The sequence below is a fragment of the Tauraco erythrolophus genome, chromosome 23 (assembly GCF_009769465.1).
Source record: "Tauraco erythrolophus isolate bTauEry1 chromosome 23, bTauEry1.pri, whole genome shotgun sequence".
In the NCBI taxonomy this organism is placed as follows: Eukaryota; Metazoa; Chordata; class Aves; order Musophagiformes; family Musophagidae; genus Tauraco; species Tauraco erythrolophus.
The window spans coordinates 7,206,429-7,229,906 of NC_141487.1; the positions used below are offsets into that span (position 1 = coordinate 7,206,429).

A 23,478-nucleotide genomic window follows, 5' to 3' on the forward strand; every position below is an offset into this window, starting at 1 on the left:
TGTGAGAGCCTTTTTTCTTTTTTAATTTCTCCTCTATTCATGTCGGAACAACAGTGGTTTAACAGAGAGTTTGAGTTTATGGGCTGTTGCAACAAATGCTGGCTTTGACGTTGTCGTGTCTGCTCTCCCTAATGGACGTGCACCCTTTATCACCCTCAGGCTACATCTGCAGGCTATCATTCTGAAATTTGGTTCAGTCTGATAATACACTAACCATCCAGCTGTCTGGGATGTTTCATATAAATAGTAGCTACTAATTTATAGGCAGCTCCTGTGGAAATACAAGTAGAATGACATACACCTAAACGCTGTTTTTCAGCTCTTTTGTAGACAGTCTGACACAATCTCTGCATACCAAGAAAGTTATTCCCTTAAAGCAGTTTGAAAAATCCCAATATGCTTTAATTCTAAAGGGCTTCAAGACATTTCTTTTTAAAAATGCTTCTGGCCTATTTAATAAATAGGATGCTCTCTGTAGAACGCTGGCAGTTAGTTTGATATCCCACTTCTAACAAGCCTGCACCTTTTTTCCCCTCTACCTCTATCACAATACTTGTCACTACCGTTATTTCACACTTGAGTAGTTCCTGCTCTTGGTGACTGCCTTGTTTTCAGTCACGTGTCTTTAGATTTTTATCTCAAATTCAGAGATGGAAGGGTCTAAATTTAAAAGAGAGAATTTCAATTGCTGTCTAGAATTGCTGACTTCTGCTATGGTTAGTGCTCAGGTAGATACTGGTTATGTTTAAATTTTGATAGGTGCTGTTTGCTCAATTGTCCTGAATTATGCTGCTCTGATTTTACCACCTTGCTTCTGAGCTTTACTAAAATAATTTAAGGTATCCTACAGAGAGGAAATGGCATTCTGGGAGCTTTGTTGACTAGAATCTTTAAGCTGAGAGCAATCTCTTCTAATAGCAGTCAATCCTAGATCAAGATTCTTTATATAAATGCTTTCCATAGTTCAGCAGAATGCTGATCTGTCTACAAGTACAGTAGTACGAGGTCAGATAAAAATAGGCCACAGAAGTATGTCAAAGCAATGTATATATTGGTGAAGCATGAAATGTGAAAGTACGTGCTGCGTTTGTGTAGTTCAACTGCTGCTTCTTCAGTCTCGTGTGCTCACATCTAACTCCAGCAAACAGTCAGATAAAATTTATCTTTTCAGATAACTAACTTTAAAATAACATTCTTCATGGTGGAATATTTCCAGCAGATTCTCACACTTGAGAACTTGGCATCCGCTTCTGTATGTTCCCAGACACCTATTAGAAATTTTCATTTTCATTAAAACTGTAGTGAACTTGATACAGACAGCTGTTGCCTGAACTCAAATCAAGACAGGTGTATTCATTAGCAAAATATTGTTTTCTTATCTATCATCTTTTTAGATGTCCTTTATTAATTTGTACTACAATATCTGCCAAAATATGAAAGATGCTCTTCACTTAGTGTGAAGGATAATTCTGCATGTCTTGTGATTTAAGAATTTGAATAAAACTTCATTTTTCAAGGCATTGTCTTCTGTTTTTCAGTAGGGAATATTTAAATGATTTATTGAATGAACTACTGCCTTGAAAAAACACAGTAACTTTTAGGAGGAGCAAAACCAATACCCACCAAACATTTCTAAACCAATGTGTTTTCAGCCATTGGGATGTGTGTGCCAGTGACAAAAGCAAGCAAACTCAGCAGCTCTGTCCGGTGGCTAAAGGCCTCTTTGCTTTAATAGTTGCTTATTATGAAAATGTCTTCTGTTTCTAGTATCTGTTTCTTTTTATGCAGGATATCAAACCAGTCATTGATGGAATGGATGGAATTAAGATTTCTCAGGGGCTTGGACTACAGGACTTTGATTTAATCAGAGTTATCGGACGTGGAAGTTATGCCAAAGTTCTTTTAGTTCGGTTAAAAAAGAATGATCAAATTTATGCAATGAAAGTAGTGAAAAAAGAATTGGTCCATGATGATGAGGTAAAATTCTGTGTTAACTGCATTCTGTTACATATTGTAAAAATTTAGTATGCTTTAACAAAAAACATTCAATTAAGAAGGCAGATAAGGCTTTAGATAACATTTCTGTAATAGAAGTTTTACTGACTTTTGAACTCGTTTATCATCAACTGTCTGCATGAAGCACCAGGATTAAATCTGAGAGAAACGTCCCTTACTTTAATAACAACTAAAAATTATTAATAGTCTTAGTAGAATGCACATGAAAAGTATTCCAACCTGGATGTGCTAATCTGTAAGTGATGAGATAAATAGAGTGGAATTTGGGCACTTAGTTTTGAAAGAAAATTAAACTTTTCTAAGCTTAATCTTGTTAACAGTGGTGCACTATTATGATGCTAATGTAGTAGTACACAAGTGCAATAATGAAGGGGTTAGTTTTAAAGAGAAACTCATTCAGTTAAAACAAAAAGAAGTGGACAAGTTTATTGTTTTATTCAAAATTGGATTTTTGTCTCATGTTTGGACCCAGGTTTACCCTTCCAAGGTATTCCATCTTCAGGAGTGTCTGAACATAAACCCAACAGATTTATTTAATTTGATGGTGACAGTTCTTCATTTCCTTTGAGACTTTAGTTTCACTAACTATCCTTGACAGGAAGGCCTGGTTTTTAGTATCTGTCTTTGTTGTCTCCAGATTGGTTGCAAAGCTGGAAGTATCTGTTGGAAATGGAGAATTTTAGAACAATTATTTGTAGTGTGTTGGCAGGGTACTGAGTGTTTGCAGGGTGGAACATGATCAGTGTGTTGCATGAAGAGTGAATATCTGCTGCTAAAACCGGTTGTCTGTAAGGTTTAAATTTTGTATAGCTGTATGAAAAATGTTTACATGCTTTGTTATTACAGATCCGAATTTTGCAGTACTATGCTAGTATCATTTGAATTTTGATAGGGTTTTTTATGTGGTGTTGCACTGGGTGTTCAGGACTTCTCCCTGTTGAAGAAGGTAGTCTGTGATGCTTTTGAGAATTATTTTGGCTGGACAAACTCATCAGGTTTTGGTAGTTTCATTGAATTCGTTTTGAGTTTCAGTTGAGAAAATGAAGTTGTTTATTTGAAGCTTTTAAAAACTGGAAATTCACATTGCTTGTGTTACTGGTATGAGTTGCTTCAGCACACATAGGACCATTTATCTGAGATAATTGAATTTAATTCTATGAAGCAGTATAAGCAGTGTATCAAATATTGCACATGTATGATAATTTTACCCTTTCTAAATGGTTAAGAAACTTCTAATATATAATTGAATTAAAATGCTTTAAAACTTCCTCCAGATTTTAGGGGGTTTTGTCTTTCTGAAGAACGTGTAACAATGATGGTATATGTAAGGGAGCATAGATGTTCACAATTTCTTTTCTGGGAATACCCACAGTGGTTATCCAGCAGGAGTTCTGATTGTTCAATTACTCTATTTCAGGATATTGATTGGGTACAGACAGAGAAACATGTGTTTGAACAGGCATCCAGTAACCCATTCCTAGTTGGTTTACATTCATGCTTTCAAACAACAAGTCGGTAAGAAAGATCTGAAATTATTTTGTTTTGAAAATCTTAATCATTGTACTAACTGCTTCTCATAAAGCAAACATAACCACTGCCGTCATAGTAATTTTTTGGAAGGAAGCATTAGTGTCACCAGGGATTCACTACTACAGCAAAGCCAGTTCTAGTGGGTAGCTTAGCCAGTGTGATGTGCAGAAAAAGGCAGGGGTTTTCCAGGTCCAGATCTGAAGGGAGATGAGGAATGAGAACTAGGAGGAGCTGTGGGCTGTCCTCCTGGGCACAGGCTGTGTGGCTTCAGGAGTAGGAGGGTGGTAGCAGGGGAACACAGAGCTTTGTGAGAGATGGTTTATGATGCCTGACTCTACTGAGGAGGGCTGGACCCGTCCTCAGAGGCCAAACTGTAGTTCTCTGTTCTTTAAAACTGCATAAGAGTTGGGCTGCTCAGTAATAATAGTTTTTAATAATAACTTAAAAACGTATGTGTGTATGCAGTATTTTTTACCTATACGAGGCTTATGAGCCCTTAGCAGGTATTGAAGTACATGATTTTATTTGAGAAAGTGCTTAATAAACTCTTAGCTACTTTGAAATACTGTTTTTTTGTCCTTGTGTGCACAGTCCCAAGTGGATTATTTGCTTGTTATTTTGCAATTGGAATATGAAGAAAATCTAGGAGAACTCATATGCCCATACTTAGGTGTGTCACTGGGGAATTTGGATGTGTGTGGGTTTTGTGGTTTGGGTTTTTTTTGTTTTCATAGGCACCTGCTTACTGTTGTGCCTTTATAATGCCTAGTGCTATATGTATCCTAATCGGAAGATGGAATTACTTTTATCTGGCTTTCTTGAATGGTGTGCAGTGTAGAGTGCAAGCAGTTTTAAGAAGTTTTCATGGATTATCTAGTCATTCATCCTTAAGAATAATCACTTGTTCATTACAATGTGTATTATCAATTTTTAAAACGTGAAAGCATGCACTGTACCGTTTCATCAATCCCCAAACTTTCAACTCCTTAGTGGTTATAGTCATAGGAAATAGCATTTTCCTAGGAGGAAAAACGTAGCTAAGGTAAAGGAAGTGAAGAAGCTGTATGAAGAGCATTCTGAAGGTACATGGAACAGGGAGTGTTTTGGAGCAGGGAGAAAGAATGAGCTCCAAAGGTGACTGGCTAAGGATTTGACCGAAAGAAATTTGTCTTGCAGATAGGAGGAAAAAAAAAAAAAAAAGTAAAAAAATCTTTACACAGCTAACAAACTGTAGCGAAAGGTCCTTTAAGTTAAACCAACATTTACAAACACCTTCTCAACAATTACTAAGTAGTCCTGAACATCTGATATAAAAATTCAAGTGATCAGGCAGAGCAAAGTGTTGAGAATGAGGTTTCTTATAAATATGGGAAACAAGAAAAAGGCTGAAGTCAGCAATAGAAAGATCCTTTGCGTGTCACTTCGGTAGTTACACTGACGTAGATGAGGAGCAGAAATAGAAAAAAAACATGCTGAACATAGTCCAAGCTTACTGTATTCCTGTTGTATAAAGAAGTCCTGTTTTTCCAGCCTAGCTTCTCTTTGCAGTGAAACTGTAGTTTTATGTTTATAACTTCAGCCATTTGCCACAGATACAGCAATAATGTCATGAATTTGCAATTTGGTTGTAGCTGTAATGGTATAAAATCACAATTATGACCTCATTACAAGAACAAAGAGAAGCATGAAACTAATTTAAAGGAAATAAATTCATCAACATCAGATTGTGTTAATTGGCTCAAAGAAAACCAGTTGTAATATGAGGACAGTTTGTGTATAAGTGTACTAATGGGGTTGGGGAAGTTCCCAAGGAACATGTTCTTTCTCTTAAATATAATTTTAAATAAACTTTAATCTTAAAGAAATGCATACTTTAAAAAGATGCTAATTGATGCTAAATGGAGATGTTTACATTGCTTCAGATACTAGTGGTGCTTGTTGTATTACTGTCATAAAATGCATGCTTTGGGCTTGCCCAGAATTGCCAGATAAGTGGCTTCCAACGATGGCAACAATCTGCAACCACCATTCTATAGAACCATTGGTGTTTCAGTAAACACTTCTAAAACCAGCAAGGACTACCAGCATTTCCATGCTTGAACATGGCTTAACACAAGCAACTTCACATCGCGGGTTCTGGATGGTGATAAAGCCTCGGAAGCTTCTAAATAAGATAGGAAAGTAGGAAGCAAAACATATCAGGAATGCTGTAATAAAATACTCATGGCATTGTTAACTATTTTGTTTATTGTTTATTTAATTATAGTTTAGTGTTTTATATCCTTGTGGGGAGGCCACTTGAAAGCTGGGTTGTGTCCAATAATTTTTCCTGGTTTACCTTTTTAAGTTCTTAACACTTTAAGTGTTTCGAATGAAGAATCCTTTTCAAAGGAAAAAAAAAATATCTTTAATTGTTACCAGTTAGAATGGTCAGAGAGACTGGAGCACGTGTTTTCCAAATGGAATGTTTTCCAGTGTGTGAATATATGGAAAGGAGCTTTCAACTCATGGAAAATTAGGTGTATAAAGAAATACTGCCTCCTGGAACAGCCACGACTTTCGAAAGAAACTCTCACTCAGCATGTTTCCATCCTGTAGGTCTTTGACCTTGACAGCATTGCTTGGATCAGGTTTTGCCAAGGATTAAACCTTTCCTGCAAACGTAATGCAAGTCTTTTTATACAGCTGATTCCACCTGTATTTCTGTCCCCTGCTGGCTTGTCTCTGGTTTGTTTTGAGAAGACTGTTTCAAAGATAGTTCTGCAGAGGAACTGGTGAGCCCTGGTGCTGCAGCCTTTCCGAGCCCGGATCGTGCGTCCGGTGCAGGTGCTGTGCAGAGGAGCAGAAGTGGCTCCATTGCACTGCCTTTTGATCCGGGTTTTTCTACAGATAAGGGTCTTGGCCAAGTCCAGGGAGGGTGAGATTTCATTATCTGCCCTACGAGCTTGCCAAGTTTAGTTTTCATCTCTGATAAATAACGGACATAGGTGAACCGAGTCTCTCAGTCCTCAACTTCTTTAGTCTCAGTGTGACTGTACAAATAAAACTTTTTTTTTTCTCCTAGGAATGACAGTATGGTTATTAGCAGTGTATCAGAAAGAGTTCAGTGATGATTATAGGGTTTAATAGAAATAATTTTGTGTATATTAATATGATGTTATATCATGTAACTTTAATTGGAAAAGGATTATTGTGTCATATGCTGTTCAGATAAAACATTTTTTTTGAAAGTAAATTTGGGTTACCTCTGTCTAAGTGAATCTTAGGTCATCCTGCTTTCCATGGGTCTGAGCTTTTCAGGAACAGAACCAGCACAAACAGCAAGCTTCGTAGTTATATGTTTAGTTAATATCATAAATCCTACAGAACATATTGATGCCTAATATTGCTAGATACTCACTAATTATTGTTAATGATGAAGTATTTTTTAAAAGATCGTGACCTCTTAGTGGCAAAACTGTTTCAAAAATACAAATGAGAAGTTTCAGATTTTGTCCATGTAGAAGCCTTGTTAACTTAGGTCTGTTTGGATTCGATGCTGCAGCTTTGCTACTAAAAAAGAACAATATTTAGTCAAGCAGAGTAACAATGTAATAATTATACATCAGGGAAGTCTGTGTCAGCTTACTTACTGATCACCCTTTAATAAAAAAGATTGAATTTAAATTGATGCAACTTTTAAAATATCTTTTAGTCTAAAAAAATTTATTTAAAATAATCAGCAATATTTCAGACAGGCTTTTCTTTTTTTTTTTCCTTCCTCAGTCAATCAGGTGTTATCCAAACCAGTGCACTTTCTGAGCAAGTTTTATACTGTGGAATTTTGTTCCATAAGAGTCAAAAGAATCAACATAATTGAATGAGACAGTCATGTAACTGTGGTGGTGTTATGGCTTTTTGCAAATGAATGACAATTTTACCTTTTTTGTATAAACTTTCATTTTTGCCTTGTGTCATCTTCTAGCATACTTCTGTGGTTTTGCTAATAGCTAAGTAACTTTTTAAAAAGTCTGTACATTATTACATGCTTAGGGCTTTTCTTTTACATATATCACCAAGTGACTACCTCGTTGTATTAGGCAAGTGCTGTGAAAACAGTTCTGCAGGTTTCACACCACATAGTAGCCTGTTGGGTGCAGCTGTCTCTCCTTTGCGTGTAGGCTGTCACTTAAATAAAGGATGTGATCCTACATAGTATGGGTCCAGAAAGAACTCTCTTTTTTCTTTTAAATAGTTTCTGTAACTGTAAGAAATCTAGAAGTCTAATCCAAGAGTGGAAGTGAAAATGGCCCAAATTGGAAGAATAAGAATAGGTTTTCTTCTTGCGAGTTTCTTTGGAATCCATTAATTATGTTATGTACTTTCAGATTGTTTCTTGTCATAGAGTATGTAAACGGAGGAGATCTTATGTTCCATATGCAACGGCAAAGAAAACTTCCTGAAGAACACGCAAGGTATTTTTTTAACACAGTTATAGTGGGGTTTTTGTGTTGTAGTTGTTTAATGCTGTATGAAATGCTTTCCAAACTTAATTCCATAAAAGAACGGGAATAGAAAAGAAAGAACAAAAGGTTGATTCTTAATTTTAGAATGTACTGCCCTGGGAAGAAATGTTCATTTTTTTCTTTCTTGAAGGATATGCTGTGGTTTGGTTTTTTTTAAAGCAAGCAAACATTTGATAAGTAGTAACAATTATTCCTATTTACTTTTGTTTATTGCTTCATATTTAGGTAATGCTTCTTTGATCTGTTGATAGATGTAACTATTCTACTTACTTTGGTCTTACATGGAATTAATATAGTGTTGGTAGGAGAAGAAAAAATCTATTTTGCATGGCTTTGTACAACATAAAATCTCGTCGTAACTCTTAGAAGATCTGTGTTTTCAGCTGATTTTGTCACGCTTGGAATTTTCAGAAAAAATCCATAGGATAAAGAATAAACATTTTCTTAATTAGTGGAATGAACAAAATAATTTCTCATATTTAATTTAAGGAATGGTTTTACAATACATGAGGTTAGCATCCTTATGAGTGTAGCTTTTTTGTATACTGTTCATAGACAAGCTGACTATAAAGTGGTGTTCTAAGAACAGAATTTTTTTTTACTCACACTAGGTTTTCTTTGTACAATCTTAATGCTAATATGATTTTTTTCCTTTTTAATTGCAGGTTTTATGCTGCTGAAATTTGTATTGCTCTAAACTTCCTACATGAAAGAGGCATAATCTACAGAGATTTAAAACTGGACAATGTTCTTTTAGATGCAGAGGGTCATATCAAATTAACAGATTACGGCATGTGCAAGGTAGGATTTTTCTTACCTTCCTTTTGTCATTTTGTCATTCAGTAGTATGTCTCTCTGGTTATGCTTTTGTGTCAAATACTGCATCCAGGGATATCAAGAGAAACTAAGAAAAGTTATCCTTAATGCTGGTGTTACTGAGCACTGAATTTGGTTGTGGAATAGGCACTTTATTCTGAAAAATGACTGTTGAAGAACAGAACCACATTTGTCACTTTTTTCCTTTGTATATTTCCAGTTATGAGGGCCACTTCTGGGGACAGAAGTTTGGCCTGTTGGCCAAGTTCATTTCTTTTATGTGTTTTGTTTCCTACATGAGCCAAGCTAGAAATTTATGTTGAAGACAAGCATGTTCTTAAATTTTTTTTTCCATCTCTTAGTAAGTGTGCTCCTGTGAACATGAATTGCTCATCGCTCTCTGTGGCTGGGCTGCACGGATGGTACCTCGTTCTTACACTGCAGCCTTTGGCACTGAGAGGCAGTTTAGGGAACTCTGCTTCCACAGCAGCTGCTCAAGTGCATGGTGACTCCCTTTTAATCACTTAATTTACTGAAGATAAGCTGTGAAGCCACAAGTCAGCTTTGAGTACTGCAAGTGTTTATTTTACTCTAGCGCTGCCTTTTTTAAAAGAAAGGTCTTTACACTAAGTAACTTGGCTTTGTAAGTCTAAGGGAAATTCCCAGAAAAGGAGGTCAGCTTTTAATTTATTTAATGTTTTATGCACGTAGGAAGGTTTGGGCCCTGGTGACACTACAAGCACTTTCTGTGGGACACCAAATTATATTGCACCAGAGATCCTCAGAGGAGAAGAATATGGTAAGCTGTGACTAAACAATTTGTAGTTATAATAAATCACAAATCAAAATTCTAGTTGTAGGTTGGTTCAAATACAGTTATCTTTAGATTTCCACGTTTTTGTGCCGTTATATGTTGAGAAAATGGAATATTGTACAGTTTAACCTTAGCATTTCAGAAAAAAATATTTTTGGTTTTCTCTTGCAATTGCTCATTTTAGTTTAAATTGTACTTTCCTTGAAAAATGTTACTGTAGCAAAACCAAATCCCCTCCTTGAAGCACTCGGTATCCCAGATCCTGTTGTCCTCTAGACAAGGTTATAGAGTGCTGTTAACAAAAAGTTACTGCTCATGCAGAAGTCAGGAGTGTCATATTTAACCAATGTTGTTACTTGTGAACTGATCTGATGAATAGGTTGAATGTCATTTAGTTATACTAGGATGTACAATTCAAGTTCTTTTTTTTTAAAAAAAAAAAATCTGAAAATTTTCAGCTTCAGTACACTATCACTGGATGAGATTTGAGAGTTTTCTGAACTGGGATTACAAAGGTAATTCGTATAAGAGTTTGTAGATGTCTGCCAGACAGCAGAATTCAGCGTAAGTCATGGTGTCTGTGGCATCAAAGTAGGTAATTTCAGTACTTTGTAGAACCAGGCCATTAATCTTCATTTAGATGAGAGATAACACCTAAATTCAAGGTGTTCTGGCTAAAAATCTGCTCTGCAAATATTTACAGGGTTCAGTGTGGACTGGTGGGCTCTCGGTGTGTTGATGTTCGAAATGATGGCAGGAAGGTCTCCATTTGATATTATTACTGACAATCCAGACATGAACACTGAAGATTACCTCTTCCAAGGTACCCTCATTTTGATTTTTTTTTTTTTTTTTCCTTGGGGGAGAAATAATGAAAACTAGCAGTTTCAGTAGGACAGTTAGGCTTTCCTTTTCCAATGTTATCCCATAGCTGCCTGTCGACCCTACTGTAGGGTAGAAATGTTTCCAGTTATTCATCCCAGGAATTTATTTTGTTGAACTCGGATAAAATGGAATTAGATCTAGAATTAGGAAGCCTTCTTCAGACAATGAAGTGTTTTTTTTTAAGAAACATCCACAGTATGGAAATAACAGACAGAAATTTTATGGGATGGTACCTTTCTTAGAAGGGAGTCCACAGGCCAAGAATTGACTTTAAAATAGCTTTTAATTTTTTTCTTTACTTCTGATGAAATTAATACAACTGCTTTTTAACAGTCTTACCTTGCAAGAATAGTGATGCATGAATTTTTTTAAACCAAAGTAGTAATACTTACGATATTTATTGCAATAGAAGCTCTGTACCAGTCTGGGGCATCACGAGGTTGCCTGCTCCTTTACACACAGAGCAATTCTTCAAACGGGTTTCTGCAATTATGTAACAGAACCTGCTGTGGTCTTCTTGCCATTAAATCAGTTGCTGTTTGAAGTCACACTTTTCCATACACTGAGGGCACTGAAAAGGTTTTATTCCCTGTTCCTTCTACAGCAATAGAAGAAGATAATGAAGTTAATACTTCTCTCGGGAAATTCTGAAATGTCAATATAATAGTGCCTTGAATTACTGTAGCTCTCTTTTTTTTTTTTTGCATTATTTTAAGTAATTACTGTATTTTCCTATTTTCCAAATGCTAATGCATTTAAATAATATAGTGTTTGTACTGAAATCACGGTCGATGTCATAAAAGAAAAAACAATGTTGCTATTTTTAAACCCATAACAGTTATTCTGGAGAAGCCAATCCGGATTCCAAGATTTCTTTCTGTCAAGGCTTCCCATGTGTTAAAAGGATTTTTAAACAAGGTAAATAACATTCTTTTATTTTTAGCATCTAAGATCTGGAAGTCAGAGCTTCCTTTTGAAAGCAATACAGTTAAGAAGTTAATCTGCTTACCGTTAAGAAAATCTATCAAACCTTGATATCCTGTGTGTTAAAAAAACCCCACTACTTAGTTGCCAGCTTACTGAGGGAATTCCACAGCACAGACTTGATTTAAAAGCCTGTACCTAGTGGAAAAAAATAGCTATAGGCTTATTTACAAACTTTTTTCTGTAATACTTGCTACTCATTTAATTAAGCTGATTGAAATCCATGGAACCATTATGATAATTTTTTAATGGAGAAAACAAGGTTATTAATTATATATTACCAAATAAATCTAGGTGTGTTTATTTTAAGAAGTGGTAAAATATAACTTAAAAACAAAATTTCAAACAAACTTCGTTAAAAAAAGAACAAAAATCACTTGACAGTCATAATGTGTGTATCTTAGCAGCAGTTTGTGCAGGAATAGGGAATGCTCGAGTCATGTGTGTGGGTTTTTGGCAAACATGGGCTGTACCTGGCTTAGGGGTGTAATAGGAGTTTCTGTTTTTCCACAGGACCCCAAAGAAAGGCTTGGTTGTCAGCCGCAGACAGGATTTTCTGATATCAAGTCTCATACATTTTTCCGCAGCATAGACTGGGATCTGGTAAAAATAATTACTTCTGTTTACATGTATTCAAAAGGAATAGATTCTTTTAGTTCAGTAGTTGAGCATGTATGTAACAACCCCCTTAAAAACAGCAAAATTCACCTCTGTAAATGTAAAAGCTATTTTGCTTTCTCCAGGTGACATAACATAATGGAAACAAGCTTTATTTCATGACCAAAAATCTGCCTTGCTTCCAAAATCTTAAGAATGGTTACAACTTGTGGGTATAATTTTTAAAACATACGAGGAATTTTAGAGAACGTTTTTTAAAAACCTGTTAAAGCATTGGTGGAATCATTTATTCCTTGGTTTCTGTTTGTGGATTCTGCAAACTCATGCACTGGTTTCTGCTGCTATAAAATTTACCCAGTATGCATACAAGGTGCCTGCAATTGTGGTGTAAAGGACTGCATAGATTTCCAGAATTCAGTGTCTTACTGTTCTGGGTGGTCATTTCATGTAGTCCTGCTAGTAAACACTTTAAGCTCCACTGAAAAAGGAAGTGTGGACTAGCAAAGACAGTCTATTTGAACACTATTTCAGCATTCATTTCTCTTGCTAATTGGAAAGCTTTCTCCCTTGATGGGAAGGGTAGTAGCTGATAAACACAGCCAACAGGCTGAGTAAGGGCTCTTGAAACCAGTTTAGATACAACCATGGAAGATGAGGTGCTTCAGATACATGAAGAGTTTGTAGTCTACTTGTAGTACATTTTAAAAACAAGTCTGAATTTACAAATTGCATGATTTTTAAAATCAGTAGGATTTTTCAGATAGGTAACAGGGTTTGGTAGCATGAGTAGGCGTGAGTAGGATCAGGTCATTTTTTTTTTTAAGGACGTGGCTTGAAAGAAGTGTGGTTATTTAAAATAATTCTCTGATTATTACTTTCAGGTTTTCTTTATTACTCCTCATGTGAGGGAAGTTTTTGGTCCATGCTGGAGTAGATGACTTGCATTTCAGTGGTTTTGCAGGCATAAAATTTTATTGAAATTGTAGATCCTTTTAAAAGCTTCTATTACTTGGTAATTGTGCCTACTTCTGTCTTCATCCTAGAAAACCATCACAGAAATGACATTATGTTTATTGACACTTGAGCAATAAAACAAGTCAGGATCACTGTTTTATGAACAGTGCTGTTCAGAAGGATCTAAAATATCAGATAAGTTTTAAGCTCAATTTCTAATAAAAGTGTTGCAAAATATATTCAGGAGAAAATGAAAGACTATTCGGAAAGCCTTTTTAATTATTAGAGTTTTCTTTGAAATGCAGGTGATGAGTAGAAAATAGTTTGACTTAAAAGCTTTTCCGAATCTTTTCTAGTTTGAAACAAAAGGAAATGAGTCTAATGCTGACTCAAATTTTTTTCACTGTGAAGCTCGAGTTAAATGGAAAAATAAATAATGGTGATGTGAACACATATACTATAAACATTTTCTTTTTTTGGGGTGTTAGTAATTTGAGTTGTATGTGGCTCAGCTGAGAACATTTTAGATTACTCACTCTGTGTATAGGATGATTTAACAGCATCCAGGGAAGTACCACAACAAGCTTTTTTGTTTGTTTCAGTATATGAAGTCTGTTCTTATCCTAGTGCCTGTTTTTATGGTATTTATCCATTACATGCTGAAAAAAGAACTACAAAGCCATGGCTACTGTTAGCTATGTACAAAAGCAGTAAAACTTTTTCTAGAGCTGCACCAGCAGTTTTTGTTTCACTCATTTTCGCGAGTTAAAGACCACAAGTTCACGATATGGTGTATGTAATAAGAGTGCTTTTGGGCTTTAGTGAGTGTGACATACAAGCAGCAGCTTGATGTTCAACATCTAGTTGAAATGTTAATGCATAGCAACGGCGGACTCGTAATGACACCCTTACCACCCTACTTCAGTTATTAAAAGTTAATTTTGCTGTTTCTTTCATGCTGCCATTCTTGTTTGGGAGGACCTGATTTTACAGGTCTTCCTTACGACTTTCATTTCATGATGCTTTCTAAGTCTTGATAACTGATGGGATGTTGATGTATTGAGATTCACTGCCTAGTTATAGTTTCATGATTTCCTCATGTCTCCATCCGTAGTCGTCATACTCTTGTCTTAAACCTGGAATGCAATATTTTTCTGTGATTGATCACCTTTTTGTTGTTTACTGCTGTGCCAAGCATAGTGAGATGTCCTGGCCTAAGACCATGTTTCCTACCTATGTTGGTAATAGAGGTAATCATTTACATTTAGTGGTAACTACTTTTCACTTCCATTATGCTTACCTGTTTTTTTTTTAAATAATTTTTTACTCTAATACTACAAGCCTTCAAAAACATACCACCACCACACTAACTAGGCAACCAGAGAAGTCTTTAAGATGGATCTCGTCTTTCTGGCAGCTTCACAGTAATTAACATTAACAGAAAGTTGGACTTTGCTTTTGCATGAGCAGATACCAAATGATGTTTCAAAAAATTAAGAATTACAACTAGTAAGTTATTTCAGAACTGTGAAGCAGAAAGAGAAGACTGTCTGCTGCTTTCCCAGCAAAAGGCATGTAGAGGTTGGTGAACAGCCTGATTAATGTACTTTAATTTTTAAATTAAAACTATGAAAACAAAACTTCATAAGGAATTTCAGTCTCCATACAAAACGATGTATTAAAAACCACATATTAAAACAGGCTTGTTGTTTTGTCATGTGATGCTGTTATCACTGAGGATGTCTTGCATGAAAACAAATTGATTTTCTATTTTCCCGTAGTGTCATCAGGTCTCTTCCAAAGGGAGTTGTGAATGTTGATTTTTCTGTCTGATATTTCTCTAGAGGAGGGGTGACCTCCAGTGGCCAGCAAGGCTAAGCCAAACTGTATATGCCGTGTGGGCTGTAACTGGTCAGAATAATGACCCAGTCTGGCAGCCTGGCTTTGTCAAAGCCCATACTGGAGCTTTCAGGGGAGGCAGAACTGGTTCCAAACGCTGGGGGCCTACAGTGTTTCTTATACAGTTAATTAACTCCCTTCTGACCTGTGTAGTGGTCGATTTTTATGCCCTGTGGCATGAGTATTGATACAGATGGTATAGATGCATAGCTGAAAAATAATGGTCAGGAATTTCTGTAACATTTTGTATTTTTTAAGTACAAACTTAAAGTGATAAATTCCATAATGCAACAGGGAGAATGTAAGTGGATTATACTTCCTATGATTTAAAAAAACAAAAAAAACTCCACAATTCAGAGAGGACAGGAAGAATTAATTTAAGCAGAATTTCATTCTGAAATAAATAGCAATTTATTCTTCAATCAATTGCATGCCTATGGGTATCATTACCAAAAGGGATATTGCCAGTGATGAATGAGTTATGTAACTTAACTTGAAATCTTATATTCACTCTCACTGAAAACACCTTTTCTGCTCATGCATAAAACCACAATTTTGCACTAGGCTGAATTTAACTTACACAGAATTTTCAAGGAAGTTAATAAGGATCTTCAAGTTACTAAGCTCAGTAATTACATGGTCTGATTTGCTGTTACCAGTGAAGGTGAAGCTCTTGGTTTTGCAGAGGCAGTAGGTGTGCGAAAAGGTCTATGGCCCATCTGGAAGTTTGGAGTATCGTTAATATCACAGCGTAACCTTTGTTACACAAGTGTTCTGATTGACATTCTCTGTTCATATCTTTAAGCCACAGTAATTTTTTATTTTATTTTTTTTTGGAGGAAAGGGAGAAATACGGCATCTTTGTCCCTCTATGATCTGCCTAAAAGATTCCCTCCAGCAGGAATAGAACATCACCTGTCACAAATTATGCAATGTGTTCGCAGATGCCACTGGGTGATTCTGTCACCCAAGATTTACAGCTCTGCTTCTGTTTGCTGTGCCACCTTCAGTTCTGCCCCAGCACACCCTCTCTATTGCAAGGGGATCCAGGGAAGAAGTTTGGTACCTCCTGTTCTGACACAGCTCCAAGATTCTTCTTCACAAAGCCCGTAACAGTGGGGTGGTGACCCTGTTGAAGGTCCTGGAATTTCTGCTTAGGGGACCCACGGAACAAAGATGACATACAATACTGACAGGCAGACTCTCTTGGTATTGGAAGCCTGATTTATTTACCTTATGTTTTCCTTCGTTCTTTTAATTAATGTTTAATTCACTGATGTTAGGTGGGAAAAAGGGATTCTAAATGTATCATAAGAAATCACTAGGGTTTTATCAGACTGTTTCAAACAACTATGGAAGCAAAGAACATAGCTTGAAAGCTCCGCTCTGACAACAGCAATGCTGACAAATGTGTTGTAAGCAGTATCCAGAAAGGATGTTAAGAGATACATGTGCCAATGCTGGAAAACAGGATTCTAACAATTTTTTTTCATTCTTATCTCAGAAACTTTTGTGTCATTTTGTTGCACAAACGAAGTAATGACTTGCATCCAGCTCTGGGTTCAAGATTGGTGTACATAGTCTCTGCTTCCTTAAATTAAAGGAGCTTTATGTGGATGTAGCACACCAGTTGAGCAAACGTTTTGCAGAATTGGCATTTCAGTTGGTCATAAACAGAAGAATTGTGAAAATATATGGTTATCTATTATATGTAACGTAGTTATGGTTATAGCAACTGCTAAATTGGCAATCTGGGGCCAAATTAAAATTTTCATTTTCTTTAATGTTCAGTAACAGCTCCTGAAGTGTTGCTACAAGAAGTATTTTTTTTCAAAATATATAAATTTACTAGCGTCTATAAAAAAGTAAAACTACAATTTATTTTAAAAAGCACATTTTTATAAGGCAGTACATGCTAGCATCTTCATTGAGATGGTATGTTTAATTGTCAGTTTAGTAATTTGCCATGCCTTGTTTTGTAACCAGCACACTGGATATCCTTTGGAAGTTGGCTTTCTGATGAACCTATGTTTTCTCAGTCTGATGTGTGGCTAACAAGAAATGCCACAGTCTGATCCTAAAATTCTTTTGGAGCACAAGACTTAATGGCAGATTTTTTGAATAGATAAATTAGGAGATTCAAGCAAATATTTAAAAAATAAATAATAAGCACTGATATTTTGGATACACAGGTGAATTTTCCAGGTAATCTTAATGTTTCTTGCAGTAAAGGTCAATGTGTTACAATTGTGCCTGATCCTCCAAATTCCTAAGACTTGGTATTTACATCTGGGAGTTCACTAATATGAAAGTAAATATATAAGCCAGTTCATTTGCAAGATTTAGCCCTTTAAAATGCTTTAATTAAAGTTCTGAATGGGAAGTTGAGCATGTCTGATTTACCTTCAATAATATTTCACCTGGGAGACTCAGTAATATGATAGATGTAACATGTAGAAACCATTGAAATATTACTGGTCATTTCTGGTAAAAGGTGGTTTAGTTGGCAAGCACTTAGCTGGCCATGCGAAACTGAAAATTATTGACTGGTTTTGATATAGTGGTGTTGTGGGTTAGGCCAATCCAGCAACTAAACCCCACCTCCCCGGACCTCTCCCCCACTTCAAACCATGACAAGTGGTTTCCAGTATATCAACTGGATCAGTTGCTCAGGCTTCCACCAACTTCCAAAAGTTAAAACTGGAATCCATGATTTTTCTGCTGGGCCTGGGACTATGACTACTTGAAAACAAGCTTAAAAAGGTAGAGGAGTTCTGGCACCTTTTTTGGAACTGCCATGGGCAGTGATTTAAACAAATAATATTTACTCTGCCATCAGCTTCCGTATCACTCAAACCATGATAAAAGCAATCTGATAACTCTGGAGGATTGTAGGGATTTGTCTTAATCAGAAAGCTGTAGATACTGGTGTAGCAAACGGGAAAAGGTTCTTCATGATTACAACAGCATTACTTGAGTTTTTTAAAAAAAATGCCCATGTTTCATTGGCTATCCCTGGTGAGGAAGATAAATATGGGCTTCCAGTTCCTGTAGCAGTAAATATGGTATGTAAATGTATTCATGGTTAAATTTTAATTGCAGAATAAAATTCTGGGCTGCTCTAGCGATTTTGTTGATTAGCACTACTTGCTTTTAATGATTGCTTACCCATGTGGCTAGTGATTGATTGGGACATAAATATTGTTCACTTTTTTGTTCTGTGCTGGAATTAACAAGTAAGTCTGGTAATGTTGATTTGACGTAGTCTAAGAGGCTGCCTTTACAAGAGGCAACTATAGAGGAGCTTATAGAAGGGAAGAATGAGTTATGTCCTGGGAAAGCATCTTGGCTTGAATGGAAAGCCTCTAGAGTATGTTCTCAGTCTGAAAACTGTTGAGCTGGATGTATATAGCAACAATGGTTTTTCTTAATACATAAGCAAGAGACTTGGGAAACAGCTTTTTCTATAGCCTTAAACTTAAAAGTTTGTTAATTTCTGATAATTTCTGAAGTTTTTGTGTTTAAAATACAGCAATAGGATAAACAAGATCTCGAGTAGATACCATCTAGTGTCAAAATCTACTAGTCTAAAACATAATGTCAGATTGTATTTAACATGTTTGTATTTTCCATTAATATTAAACTCAACTACAGTGACTTTTCAGTGCGCGTACTCTAGAACCAATATATGTTGATGGTCTCAAGGGATTTTGTAATATTCAATATTTTAATTTTTTCCTTCCCTATTTTTTTTTTCTTAGCTGGAAAAGAAGCAAGCAACCCCTCCATTTCAGCCTCAGATCACAGACGATTATGGTTTGGATAACTTTGATACACAGTTCACCAGCGAACCTGTGCAGCTAACCCCAGATGATGAGTATGTTTCTCTTTTTCCTCGAATATAATTGCGTATTAAGAAATCAATTTATAAAGTACTTGAAAATTACTAAGAGACTATGTACTTAGGGTTAGAACATAGTCAAGTTAAAGGAAATTTGAAATTCTTTGTGTCCTGTATATCTTGCATAACTTGTACTGCTGTGTTAGAAGACTGCCTGGTATTCTAATAAAAGTTCATTATACAGTATTGATTTGCTGCTGAGCGTGTGCTTGGCACGGAAAGAAGAGATGGAAATTTGATTCCTGCCTCAGCCAGCTTGCATTTCTGTACTTGGGAGAAACAGTTGAGGCACAGTTCCTCGGGTCTCAGAGTAAGCTTCAGACAGCAGGAAAATCTTACAGAAAGCTATTATTCAAATGTGCTATGGGAAAACTTTGCAGGAAGAGAAAGTAAGCTTTGATAAAGGAATCTGAAGGCTGAGGAGTGATTGCTGTACACAAAGGAAGAAGCTCCTTCAGATACAAGGTAGCATGTAAGGCGACAGGTTATAGTTTTGGTAGTTAAATGGGAGATTTAGGTTGCCTAAACTCTTTTAAGACTGTAATTGTACACAGTTTTGAGGGTTTACTGAAGTGTAAAAGTTTTAAATTGGAACTTGAACTTCCTTTGGAAAAACAAGAGGAAGCTCTGTGTGATGGGGGAGAAAAAAATGGTCTTGTTGAAGTCATTTGTCTGTTAAAGAACTTTAAAATACTGATTCTCATTAAAGAGCATAATAATGCATGTTTTCTTTTGAAATTTTTATGCTCTTCAATCAAAAGTATAGTAAAACTTCCTGCTGCTTATTAGCATTTCAATATAAAAGTAAAAAGAATCAAAGGAGATTTGGGGTTTATTAAAAATCTAAGACTCAGGATCCTGAAATCTGTGCAGCTAGGGTTTTTAGGTGAGCTTTACTGTGAGAGTGGCAAAGATTGGTTTGCATATGATTTGCTTATATTTTTCCAGTATATTTTATTTATTTGTGTTCATTTTTCCTTATTTGACTAGATGTCCTCTGCTGAAGACTATAATGCATTCTTTTCTGAACGTTTTCAGCTTGTTCTGTTCACCAGCCTCACGTTTGAAGAAAACCTTTTTCTTAAATTTCCAGAGCTTTGCATTCTCTACAGTTTCTAACTGAAGTCTGAAGAGCTACTGATCGATGGTGTTCTAGAATTAATGTTTGGGTCTAATCAGATGTTTAATAAAGCTGATCCTAAAGCATTGGTTTTGGAAACAGGATTTTAATAACAGATTTAGGATTTCTACTTTCTTAGCTACTGTCTGAAGTAGTGCATATAGTGGGATGCCCTCCTGGCAAGCAGAGGCTGTTGCCAACTGTCCAAAGGCTTTCATAATTAAGGCACAAGATTGTCACATTCCAGCCTAGGTGCTTCTCTTACTTTTCCCTCTTCTTTGTTACTACACAATAAAGCTGAGCTGCTCTGAAAGGGGGACGACACTGTTTCAAAGCCTCTCTCATAAAGTTCCTGCTGGTTTTAGGTCAAACCCCAGGATTAGCTAGTTGATCAGGGAATTATTTGTATTTATACAAGTAAATGTTACATTGATTAAATTTGTGGTTGTAAAAATCAGCACTGTAACTTGCAGTCTGCTCCAGTGGCAATGAATTCACTGCTGAAGGGTCGTTCTCTTGCTGCAATCTCGAGTAGCAGGTGCTCACCCTCAATAATGACATATTTGGAGATGTCATTGTCCATGTTTGTGTGCCCAGCTGCTCAAGTCTGCATTTTGTAAGAGTGTTACCTCTGCATCGTAGATCCACAGTTCCCAACTTATTCTCTCTTTGGCAAGTGTCAGGTTCTTCAGCTGTTGTTTGTGGCACCACAGAACTGCAAGGTGTGCTCATGGTGCTGTACAGGTTCTAACTGACAACAAAAGCACAGATGCCAAGTGCAGGCACACCTATGGTGGGAAGTTTTATCAACACCACGTCTTAAGTTCTGTCTCTCTTATATACATAAATTTATAAGTCTTTCCTTGGATTTCCTGGGCATACAATGTGTGTGTGTTCAAAAGTATTAGCTTTGTGCCTGACTCGTTCGTGGCACTGATCTTTCATGGAACATTAGCAGCCCTTGCTAACAGCAAAACATCTGCTTGTAAATTGGTGTTATAAAATAAAAGTCACTTTTATATGCTTCTTTTGGGGCCCTGTAAGTATACATGTTGCCTAACTGGAAGGGCAGAAGAAACTTTTTTATGAGTTTTTTCAAAATTTCCAGTCATATTGGTTTAGATATTGGGATAAAATGTTAACACGTGTTAAGTATTTGTATGTTCAGAGACTTTTTTCCCCCCATTTATTGTTGTTTCTGTACAACTTCATATACGTACGTTTCTGTAAGGTATTTTGTTTGAAGAAAAAGAGCAGCAACAAAAGTAATATTTGCAATTGATAAAGCTAACCCAATGCTTTTATTTGTTTTTCAGAGATATAATAAAGCGAATAGATCAGTCAGAATTTGAAGGATTCGAATATATTAATCCGTTATTGCTGTCAACAGAAGAAACAGTATGAAGGAATGACATCTTCATTGTGGACAATGTGAATGACCTTTACATTTATCCTTAACCACAGTATATGCATGCGAGGCTGGGGAACTGTAAGATTTTGGATGGAGACCAATGATTTTTAAAAAAAAAAAAAACAAACAAACAAAAAAAATTGCTGCTGAAAATCAAAGAAGAAAAATAATGATTTCGGTGGGTGTCTTCTGCCACTTAGTGATTCTTAAGTTCTGGGCACTGACACAACTGGCTTCATAAATGAAGGAATTTGCATTTTGTGCCTGTTTCATGAAGGATTGAAGTGTTCATTGCATCCCGGGAGAAGGATATTCTGAGCAACTTGGAGATCTACACGCTTTCTACAAACACTTGATGCAATGAGCTACCAGTTGAAGAATATTACAGTGTAACATCCTGAAGAATAAAATATATTACAGTGGTGTCGAAGCTTATTTTTGATGCCTTTTTTCACAAGTGGTACCTGTCTAAACGTCTCAGATATATTTAAAAGGAGTTGTGTTTTATTAGCAATCAAAACATCAATTTGGGTACAAGATTTAAGTGCCTAAATGGATAAACTGCATTGAAGAATTATTACCTATTTGGAACATTCTTAAACCTGGTAAGTTCTGCTTGTTAATATTAAGTAACCATTGACATATGAAACATACGGTTCACAGCTGCAGCTTAATGTTGATTTGGGTCTTTATAGAATTTGAAATGCAGAGTGACTCAGCAATATTAATTCCAAATTAGAATTTACAGTATCAATTTCAAAATCTGTTGTTTTAAACTCCAAATTTACCAATATGTATAGATTGAAGAAAACTAAATTTGCACACAAAGGCTTTCTGAAAACACTTAAGCAGTGCCTACACCTACAATGATGTTGTGTTGTATATTAGATTTTTGAAAAGTATTTTTATCAACCATACGAATACTCAGAAATAGAGCAAAAGCGTAATAAAGCATAGCCTTAAAGTTTAAATAGTAAATCTAGAATAACCATAATATAAAAGACTTTCCTGATAAAGCACACCTCCTACTAACGATAAACTGTCTGCTTACAGTTACTCAGTGTGTATTAACTACTGATCATTCTGCATAAGAGAATGGGATGTTTTGGTAAAATGAGTTGCCTCAAAGTAGTAAATTTTCTAATGGAAGAAAAATTTATACCTAAGAGATTGGATAAAGCAGAACTTAACTATCAGATCCCTTCTCGTGGAAACTGGGCAGGGGTGGGGGTCAGGGAAAGGGGTTAAAAATGTATCAGCTTGGAAGAGCTCATGTCGTGACGTTTGAGGATTAAGCGTCATATCGCGATCTGGAACCGGAGACGCTTGTGAAGATTCACCTGCCTCTGTGAGGATCAGCAGCGGAGGCAGCGCTGCTTTGTGCTGGATTTTGGGTGAACTGCAGCGTGTGGGTCGTAGAAACGAGGGGGAGGGAGGGGAAATGATGGGGGACGGCAAAATGAGAAACCCTGTGCCATGACATCTCGCCCAGTTTGGTGTGAAACGCAGGATAAACGGCAACGCTTTCACTTTCTGTACAGTACCGTGGTTTTCTCAGGGTGCAGCATTGCATTAGGTGCTGAACATGACATCTTCCGGATCCACATCCAGGTCATGAGGTGCTAGGGCCAGACTGCCAAACCCGTGTGTGAAATGTCCAATTCATCCTTGACTAACGATCCACGTTTTGGATCCCCTTCAGCCACAGTCCCACAGGCCTGTGGTTTGGTTGTACTGAACCCACCCGGATTTACGGCGTGGGTTTCTCTCTTGGACTGGAGCTTTTCATGCGAAGCAAAATGTGTTTTAATCAGCACTAAATAATTTAACTGGTAAAAAGTATTTGCCTCAAATGCCTGGACTTTAGATACTTCATCTACTAAAGGAAATATTTACCTTTTCAACATAATCTGACATTTTTTAATTCCTTTTTTCCCCTTCTCTCTGGCAATTACTTTATTTACCCTGAATAATTTTTACTTTATTTACCCTGAATAATTTTTACTTTATTTACCCTGAATAATT

The 23,478-nt window shown here is 36.3% G+C and overlaps 1 protein-coding gene across 2 annotated transcripts in view; it reads left to right on the forward strand.

Annotated features, from left to right (window-relative positions):
- Positions 1-21,570, forward strand: part of PRKCZ (protein kinase C zeta) — a 50,041-nt gene extending 28,471 nt beyond the window's left edge. For both annotated transcript variants that reach the window (XM_009985869.2, XM_009985870.2), the window contains exons 9-18: positions 1,789-1,977; positions 3,434-3,531; positions 7,914-8,000; positions 8,717-8,852; positions 9,579-9,666; positions 10,385-10,504; positions 11,405-11,484; positions 12,064-12,153; positions 18,783-18,898; positions 21,359-21,570. In XM_009985869.2, coding sequence (XP_009984171.1) covers positions 1,789-1,977; positions 3,434-3,531; positions 7,914-8,000; positions 8,717-8,852; positions 9,579-9,666; positions 10,385-10,504; positions 11,405-11,484; positions 12,064-12,153; positions 18,783-18,898; positions 21,359-21,446 — 1,092 coding nt within the window. In that variant the 3' untranslated portion in view covers positions 21,447-21,570. The remainder of the gene's footprint in view (positions 1-1,788; positions 1,978-3,433; positions 3,532-7,913; positions 8,001-8,716; positions 8,853-9,578; positions 9,667-10,384; positions 10,505-11,404; positions 11,485-12,063; positions 12,154-18,782; positions 18,899-21,358) is intronic.
- The last annotated feature ends 1,908 nt before the right edge of the window (positions 21,571-23,478 follow it).